This window comes from Trichomycterus rosablanca, chromosome 25, assembly GCF_030014385.1.
Source record: "Trichomycterus rosablanca isolate fTriRos1 chromosome 25, fTriRos1.hap1, whole genome shotgun sequence".
NCBI classification, from domain to species: Eukaryota; Metazoa; Chordata; class Actinopteri; order Siluriformes; family Trichomycteridae; genus Trichomycterus; species Trichomycterus rosablanca.
In genome coordinates, this window is record NC_086012.1 from 4,347,204 (window position 1) to 4,356,923 (window position 9,720).

The 9,720-nt window shown below is 39.3% G+C and overlaps 1 protein-coding gene across 4 annotated transcripts; it reads right to left on the reverse strand.

Moving 5' to 3' along the window:
* Positions 1–379: 379 nt before the first annotated feature.
* On the reverse strand, positions 380–7,586 carry taf15 (TAF15 RNA polymerase II, TATA box binding protein (TBP)-associated factor). 4 transcript variants are annotated; one of them, XM_062987781.1, is made up of 16 exons: positions 7,480–7,586; positions 6,774–6,807; positions 6,568–6,607; positions 5,851–5,920; positions 5,674–5,770; positions 5,423–5,538; positions 5,140–5,323; positions 3,352–3,386; positions 2,855–2,887; positions 2,663–2,772; positions 1,769–1,898; positions 1,590–1,685; positions 1,391–1,505; positions 1,216–1,295; positions 894–1,116; positions 380–747 (listed from the first exon to the last, which is right to left on the reverse strand). In XM_062987781.1, exons 1-16 carry the CDS (start codon positions 7,487–7,489, stop codon positions 708–710), a joined length of 1,413 nt encoding a protein of 470 aa, XP_062843851.1. In that variant the 5' UTR covers positions 7,490–7,586; the 3' UTR covers positions 380–707. The 4 variants fall into 4 exon arrangements, with proteins under 4 accessions (XP_062843851.1, XP_062843850.1, XP_062843853.1 ...); XM_062987780.1 differs by having other exon boundaries at positions 5,674–5,773; XM_062987783.1 differs by lacking the exon at positions 3,352–3,386 and having other exon boundaries at positions 7,480–7,575.
* Positions 7,587–9,720: the final 2,134 nt, after the last annotated feature.

A 9,720-nucleotide genomic window follows, 5' to 3' on the forward strand; every position in this document is an offset into this window, starting at 1 on the left:
AGTTCCTGCTCATGGTGGCACAAAATGTGCCCTTATTGCCACTAGATCATTCAATTATGTTTAAAGACATTTTAATAACTAAACAGTTTTATGTAGGAGTATGGTACGGTTAATAGCAGGTACTAAAGGTGCAACATCAGGTTCCTGGATTTTAACCTTGCTTTGTTTGTACAGTTCAGCCTCCCAAAACACGTAGTTTGGCTGCAACTGAATAAATAAATGAGTGGACAAAGCTGTGATTGCTGCCAGGATTGGGAACCCAACAAGTTATTACAAAGCACATCACACAACTACATTTAGTCTAAAAATAAGAGATCAGTGAGACATGCTGATTGAACATTGGAGATAAAAACTTAACCCTATAAAGGACACATTGAGATTAAGATCAGAATCATGTTTAATACCAAGAAAAACACCAAGTAAAACATAGTCTTACAAAAAAGCAGTTACATATCTAACACAAAGTGAATTGTACAAGACCTGGAAAATTAAAAGAAAGTAACAAAAATAATGACCTCTACCCCACCCCCCTTTCACATTGCCCAAAAGTCCTCAGACAGTAGATCAATGATCTTTCTAGACAAAGACAGTCGCTGGCCGCAGTAGAAGATGCTCTGGTGAACAAATTAAGCAGACTGAAAATGGACCCATCCTATAATTTCATACCCAATATTAAACACCCGTCCTTTCCCTGAATGGCATCCACTTTAGTATGGCCGGTCTCTCCTTTCCTCTCTGTGCTCCCCTCTATAAAAACAGATAACACGGAGTTAGGCAATTAAAAAAAGCTCAATTGCTACTTGAAAAATAAACCCAAGTTCTAAAATAAAACACGGCCAGAAAATGTAACTTCAGTTTCATATTTCATGACCAAGGTAAACGGGTATTCTTACCGTCCTCCCATCTTGTATCCACCACCATAACCACCACGATCTCCACGGTCTCCACCATAACTGCCGCGATCGCCGCCGCGATTGCCTCCACGATCTCCACCGAAGCCACGGTCACTACCACGGTCTCCACTGTAGCCTCCGCGGTCTCCGCCTCTAAAACCACCTCGACCGCCTCTAAAACCACCACGGTCGCCGCCATGACCACCTCTACCACCACCACGATCTGAAAAAAAAAGAAAGAAAGCCCATGAGTAAGATTTAATACAGAAATTCGACAATGCAGAAACAGTGTCCTCCATCAGCATACGTGGGTTCTACTGACCTCCAAAACTGTCTCCTGGTTTAGGTGTTCCACATTTGTTGCATTCAAACCTCCTTGCGAAGTTCATGTTGCCACAAGAGCTATTGTAAAAAACAAAAAACAAACAAATACAAAATCAGCTTCAATCGAAAAATCTAACTAGGCCGGACTTCAACATACACAAAACCAAACATACCTGTTGGGACAAGGCCAATCGCCTCCTTTGATATCGAAATTTGGACCTCCTCCTCCACCTCCACCACCACCACCACCACCACCACCACCGAAAGCTCCTCGACCACCTCTGAAACCTTTTAAGGCAAGAAATGTGCATTAATGCAACACTTGAAGGACATTATGAACATGTTAGAAATAACAGGACGGCATTGCATTACCTCCTCCACGAGCTCCCCTGCCACCTCCCCTCTGGGTGAACTCTGCCCTTCTGGTGGCAAATGACACTTTAATGGGCTTGCCATTGAACTCCTTGCCTAAAATAATACGAATATAATAAAAGTAAATACCAAGAGAATAATGGCATGGTGAAGACAACACGTAATGTCTCATATCTTACCATCAAACCAGTCAATGGCAGCTTTGGCAGAAGGAGGGTCATCAAATGAGACTGTGGCTTCACCCTTTAGTCTGCCAGTAGCTTTATCAGTGTACAGGTTAATCATGGGTTTTCCTGTCTTCTTATTGATCTGGATAATAAAATAAATAGCATTGTACCATCAGTATTTTTATACACCGCTAAAAAAATAAGGTAACAAATCACACATTGGACTGAACAGTCTGGGCTGCATCATATGCACAAATACATAACATCCTAAATGTTCAACTTGACAGCCAGCGAACGGCATAGATGCATTTGCCATACAGAAATTGCCTACACACTCTGTCCCTATGAGGCTGGGCATTGTACTGCACCAGGAGAACCCAGGGTCCACTACACCAGTTAAAGTTGTGACTGAGGATTCCATCCTGGTACCTAACAGCTGTTAGGGCACCGGTAGCCATCACATGGAGGTCACGTTTGTGTGACCCTGCAAAGATTCCCAGACCATCAGTGACCAACTGCCAAAATCTTCATTTTTTTAAGGGTTAACCTAAACCCATGCCAGACTTTTTATTTGAGCGATGACTAGACTAAACATGTACGTTACCAAAGTGCTGACATTTTAACTGAAGTGATAGTGAACCCAGTGCAGGACCAATTATAAGAACGATTACAGCAGGTGGGTTAGGGAGATAGATCTAGGAGTTGATATCTGGGAGACTGATGAGTGAAAGTGGAAAATCTCTAATCAGTAGCTGACTGCATAGAAAAAAATTAAGTAGCAAATATTTAATAATCAGAATCTAAGCATTTTAACTTAGAGCTGATATCTCAAGATATACCATCATGACTGGGTACACTTTGCAGTATATACAAAATACTGTGTACAGAAACAATCATAAAACCTACTTTAATAATTCCAATCTGTTTGAAGAAATCAGCAACTTCATGAGTTGCGACCTCCTCCCCAAGACCTTGGACAAAGATGGTGTTGTTGTCAGAGTTGTCCTGTTCTTCAGCTAGAAAAGATGAAGTTAATTAATATCAAAACCAAAGCAGGGGTTTATCATGAGTTATACCAGACAATTATTATTTTTATACCTGAATCATCCATTTCACTGAAATCTCTGGGTCCTGAAAAACAAGACGGGAAAGAAATGAGCATTATGTTACCAATAAAAAAACAACAACAACAAAATCATTAATCTATAACAGTGTTGACTATGTTTGACTTTTGACAGCTGTACACCAGTTTTCAAATGGCTGCACCACTTTTCAACAATGCAATACCACAAATGTCTGTTTTAATTTAAAACCCCCATATACATCTTCCGCTTAAGCATGTGTTCCTTCTTCGCCACTGGCACAGCTGGCATCCAGAACGCTGGCTTTTTTCTGTTTTTTGTTTTGTTTTGCAAAATGTCCTCATGCAACAATACCATTACCAGTACAGTGAGGCATTACCAGAAATAATAACATAGCAGGCATTCTTTGATTTTCAGTTCCAAAATGGTGGCTGTCAAGAGTTCACTTTAAAACCCATTATTGCTTTTTTGCCATTTTCCCCAACTGATACAGTTCTGATGCTTATCACTTACCACCGTAATTTTTGAAGCCACCACGGTCACCACCACTGCAGAGGAAAAATGGAAGATATGATGGCTTTTTCCTTTGTCGTAACCTGGGAGCTCATGACTCCCCTCTTATGTGCATTGTGTCTCGTCATGTTCCATATTTTGTCGAAGTAAAAAAAAAGAGAAAAGGTCTCGCATGTATGTACAAGATGCTTAAGGGTAGGGCCAATCGTGCTAGTGACGTTTTAACTGAAAATGGAATTCATTTTTCAATTCAGGGCTAACGTGTTTAGCTAAAACCGAGCAGAGTGGAGGATTCTCCTCACAGCTCTCTCATAACAGGACTGCAGCTAAATTTAGATGTGTACATAAGAGCTGAGGCACTCAAGTTGAGTGCACTCATGTTCTTCCATTGAGTGCTTATATGAGCTCCAATGGCTGAGGTCCAAGTTTAATTTCATTCACTTTGATACCTGTAGTATAAAATGTAGACCATGTTAACACAAGCATATGACTCCATGTGACAGACATACAACACTTCATTTATACCATTTCTGGGCGAATTAATGTTGAACTGTTTCTGAAAATATTTTGAAATTTTGGGTCTCAGTAAAACTTTTGGGGTGAGCAACAGTTGAATAACCTTACGTGTTCTTCAAAAACTTGAACTGGAATGAAAATTGAACACCCCTTGATTTTAAGTCCTAAACAGTAGGGCTGTCAATTTAGATTTATAGTGCATAGGCAATATAACCTGAGAAACGCAACTGTCTGAAATCACGAGAGCTCAAATTTAATAAAACTGTTGGTGTCATATTAAGTCTTCAATCATAAAAACCAAACCCATCTATTAACCAAACATTTATGCACCACAAACACCAACAATTTTAGATCTTAGAATGAATTGGCTCCTAAGACCATAATTTATTGTTTAGAAACATTGTTCATTAAATGCTGCGCAGTTTAAACCAAGACCAGTACAATGACCGTATTCATTACATTTAACCAATATAGTTAGTTGTTTTTTAAATTTTAAACAAAGCAAAATGCAGTTTCAATGAAGTGTAAACTGTATGGTGCATATAGAACAAGGCATGTTTTAGGTTTTTAACCAAGATTCAGTGATTGATCCTGCAGTTCAGCGTAGGCATGAATTGCATAAGACATGTGACTTAACAGCTGAGAACTTCAATAATTGGAAGAAAAGAGAAATCTACCAAGTTGCTCTTGTGGGCTGACTTCCTTAATTCGATGACTAGAAGCAAAGCGGCAATCACAAAACACATTGACATCCGCTGGATATAATCTCCACTCATCAGTTAGCACATTTTAACCATGTTACAGTTTTGTCTAAATTGATGTCATTAAGATTACTGAGACAGCCCTACTAAAACTAAAGAATGTCTTATCTGCTGAAGGAGAAAGATGCTAAAGAATGACATTTCTTCTGTACCAATATGGGGTTCTATATTAGGTCTATAGTAACAAGTTAGGTGACATGCTCCTAACCCATTTCACAGCCACAGAAAAATCCATACAACATACATCAGTACTTCATATAGCACCTACTGTTCAAAGCTCGTTCTTGATTAACTTGTATGGGTGCCTACAATTGTTCCAACACAACCTACCACACAAGCAGTCTAGACAAGTTCATAGTGAAATGACAAAATGACATTAATTTCCATGACCACATAACACACTATAAATAGTCATGTGAAATTATCTATCTAAAAAATGGAAATCAGAAGTGTTTAACGCAGAATTAACACCAAGTGGTGATACCTGTAGGGGGCAAGCTTTTGAACTTACCCCATACCAGAAGGTGGGCCTCCTCTTCCACCTCGGTCAAAGCCACCGCGATCGAAACCCCCACGGTTATAGCCTCCACGATCATAGCCACCACGACCTCTACCCCTAAATCCATCAGACCTGTCACCACCATCATCATCATCATCATCATCATTATCATCGCCACCAAACCTCCTGCCATCACCTGGAAAAAGCAAGAATACTTAATAAGCTAAGGCACATGCTAGCAAACATTAGATGACCTGGACGATGTGCATGTTTAAAAATCAGACCGGTGGATTACCTTCATTGCGTCTTCCATAACTTCCTTCAGACTGCTGCCCATAGGAGCTTTGTTGGCCATATGAGCTTGGTTGGCTGTAAGAGCTCTGCTGACCATAAGGCTTGCTGTCTCCATATCTTAAATAAATAGGGGGGAAATCCATTCATTTAAGAATAAACATGCATTTGCCTTGAACAAAATCTATTATAAAACCACCCAAATACACTGTGCGCACACTGGCACAATTCAGTAAATCCAAGGAGTGTTCTTACCCAGATGACTCGGAGCTTTGCTGTCCATAACCTTCATAGCTTTGCGGTTGCTGTCCATAACCAGAGGAGTAATTCTGTGTTGACTGTCCATGACCCTCTGCTACAGTAAAGAGTGAAATTACTGACAACGCTTCAACTTTTACACTTAAAAAACACCATTAACCCTTTAATTCATACCTGGCTGTCCATAACCTTCATAGTTCTGTCCACTATACGAGCTGCCTCCTCCACTGCTTTGACCATAGCTCTAGAAGACAAAAATCGGACAATGGAAAATCAAAACATTGACATACATTTTCTAGAAAAAAGGAAAATCCTTGAAACACACAATGTGTCTTTAATAATTAAATATATTTATATCGCATCCTTTCCAAACTCAAGTGCACTAAACAAACACAAAAAATCTACACCAATGCAGAAACAAAAACATGACCTAAGACTTAAATGTGGATGTTGCTTAGGTTTTGCAGGCGAGTTATTGCTCACAAAATGCTTTGCTTACTTGTTTACGTAATTTAAAAGCCACTTCTACTATAAGTCATCACAGTGGCATGTGTAATAGTGGCTGAGATCCCTAAACCTAAAATAAGAATGCACATCAAGCTGGAATTTCATAGTAACCAATGTAATTGATATCTGCACATGTAAAATTAAATGAGACTTTAAAAGTATAAAGACATATCCCAGCTCTGACATGCAGCCATTGGGACTTTAGCAAGGCTGTTAACCCTCGCTGCTCCAGGGGCGCCGTACAATGGCTGACCCCAGCTCTAACCCCAGCTTCCATACAAGCTGGGATATGCGAAGAAAGAATTTCATTGTACTGTACGTGTGTATATGTATATATGACAAATTAAGGCATTCTATTCTTTTGTCAGACAGCTGATCTCTTACCTGCCCACTATAAGCCTGGGACCCAGCATAGCTTCCATAGCTGGAAAGTACAAGAAAATGGTAAGTTAATTCTATTATATACTAGAATAACATATATGCAGTCTAAAAAACAAACTATTGTAAAGACTCTGGATTTTTTTTTTTACATTATATGTTCCCACTGCGACATCATTTCAACTACACAAAGCTAATACAAGTTCACGTACCTTTGTGGGGCGCCAGACTGCCCGTAGCCTGAATCTGTTTGGGGGGGGAAATAAAAGCAATAAAACAGAAATTAACTCTACAGTAAAATAAACTGACTACACAAGTATGAATATCTTGTATTTTTGCCAAATGGGCGGAGGCCGGCATAAGGAGAAAGCCTGTGGCTACGAAGCGCCAGTTATCAAGTAGATAATAAACGTAAAATATCAAATCGAGTTTAAATTGTAGATTTAAAAAACAAAGCACACGGTAATACTGAAAGCTTTTGTGTAGCAGCAGACGTATTAAATTGATACAGAAAGAAAGAAAGACGCCATTATGAATTCGGACGCTTTCAAATGAGGCTAAGCTAAGCTAACCAACACCACGCCGCGAGACAAAAAAATGGCGGCGACACACAATAGCAACGATAAAGTTTACTCGCATTTTAACTAGAATAATAAATATTTGAACGTTTAAAACGGACTTCACCTAATGTACATAAAATACATGTTTACAGCTACAAAGCGACAACAAAAGCACAAGCGTTCATAGCTTAGGCTACACGAGGCCTAGTGTCGCTATTGCTAACAAGCTAACGGCGTCTCGCTATTGCTAACAAGCTAGCCTCGTCCTCACATCATAAATAAAACGTCACATTTATCAGTAAATAAAAAAGAACGACACAAAATAAGCTTGAGTTTTAAATGGAATTAAAAACGTTACCAGATGCCATAATTCTTTATCAGTATAAAACAAAAACTGCGTCTTCGGCAATAAATGTTAAAACCAGTCAGCGGTAGCGTGAGCCCACACTGCAGTATTTATGAGCCGTGACCTGCTGAGAGGACCATACCAAGTCATCCTGTACTATAACGCTTCTTGTGCTTTTTTAAACACACTGCCTGTTTCTTAAACAAACAACCAAAGGGTAAAAAAACTATTTGTCACACGTAGAGAACAAGTATGACGTGTTAGAAACTGATATATGGGTACAAATTGCATTTCTAGTACATTATTACAGCAGTTTACACCCCCATACTAATAATGGCACAGTCCTAGCGCCTTATCCTTGAGGTAAAGTCACGTGATCACTCTACGCGAGACTGCAAATTTTGATATTTACCAAGTATATACAGTACAGGGCCAGTGTCGCCAATACCAATACTTTTTACTTATAAATGCAGTTTATTTACTTTCATGTAGGGGAGAGTTGTGTGTTATGATTTATGAGTAGTGCATTTATTACTATAATGAACTAGTGGTGGTAAATTCGGTTCATTTTATTAACTCTGAGTCACTCAAGTAATGTGATCCGGTTCACTTGAGTCACTTGTACTGACATCTTGACAGCGATTGATTTACTGCATGAAAATGCATCCAAATATTGGCACCTCACACTTCTCTTGTCAGTGACAAGTTGACCCTTTTTCCTAAGTCTTGATCATGGGGGAAAGGGACATGGAGGGAGCAGAGGGGGGTGGACTCACCTACCAATCAGATGGGTATATTAATGGATCAAGGGTTCAATGGAGATGGTCAACAACAAATTGCCAAGGTAACTTGACCCAGTCAGGCAGCCACAGTGGCACCAAAACAGTCAATATGATACTCCTTAAGTGGTACAGTACTAAAGTAGCCTGTAAGCATTTGCATTTTAATAATAATATAACTATATTTTTTTGTTGTTTTGCTTACAAGGAAATATGCTTCATTACTAATCTATACCACTACTACTGATAATAATAATAATAATAATAGCATGTGCATAAAATCAGCCACATAACGAACACCATTGTGTTCAACTGCTTGTTTATTGGAATATTTTACTTGTTACTTAGATTCACGGACTGGAATTAAGCCGGTTCAGCCGAATCACAGTCTGCGGCGTTTCCGGTGGGTCTGCTCATACCTTGTGAGACCTCGGGCTCGTGATTCCTGATTCAGTACGAAGATTCGAATCATTAACCCGGGTGATTCAGGAACCGTCCAGCTCTATAATGAACTAAGTCTGAGGTCGTAATATCATCATTACAAACCCCACTCGCCAAAATTTTTGATATTTATCGTGTTTTTGTTATTTATTCGTCTTTAAAATGTTTTATTTTATTTATCTTACTTACACTTGTGAACAGAGGACTCTCCGTTTTCCGCCATCTTTCTTGTTTCTTATTCCGCTTCGAACGCCTAAGCAGCTCCAGTTGCATTATGGAATACATTAGCGGACCGCAAGTGTGCATCGCTTGCATACTCAAACATGGCTGCCCAATAAGTCATCCGGGTACTTCTCGCGTACCTCTTTATTTATACTATGTATTCGGACATACTAACCGCTCTCGCGTACTCATTTCGCGTACTATTGAATCAGAATCAGAATCTTTTTTATTCGCCAAGTAGCAGATGTACAAGGAATTTCTTTAGGTGCAGGTGTCAACATACATACAAGTTAAATAGTAAAAGGTACACTATATCTAAACGTATAATAAACAATAAACAATGGTATATTTATACATAGAATAAAATAAACAATATAGTAGTGATAAAAAATTGTGCAATAGAGATTATTTACACATAAGGTGCATATGTGCATTAACTATTAAAATGCGGGAAGCTTGTGTGAAACCCACGAGCATTTATTAAAACGGAGGGATGTGGGAGTAGTCCTTGTTGAGTAAGCTGATTGAGTATGGAAGTATGCGATTCCGGACGCAGCTATGGTTTCTACTTTCTTATGAGACATGAGAAACGTGCTGAATGTAGCGGAGAAAAAGTAAAACTGAAGTATCGATACTATCACTATTTGGATCGATCCGCCCGACCCTGTAATAAGGTTAGAACAGCCGTGTGAATGTGTCAATACCTAGCCTAGCCACCTAGTTCACATCTGATGGTGATGGTGAACGCTGGCGCATTTGGCTGCCGCTACCGCTGCCGTATTTTATTTTATTTTTATCGTAATTTTCTTTC

Excerpts from the sequence above, each read along its gene's own strand:
- taf15 (XM_062987780.1), bottom strand. Across the intron at positions 2,773-2,854 it reads CAGTGAAATGGATGATTCAG|CTGAAGAACAGGACAACTCT; the intron begins GTATAAAAATAA and ends CATCTTTTCTAG. Across the intron at positions 1,296-1,390 it reads GATTGGCCTTGTCCCAACAG|CTCTTGTGGCAACATGAACT; the intron begins GTATGTTTGGTT and ends TTTTTACAATAG.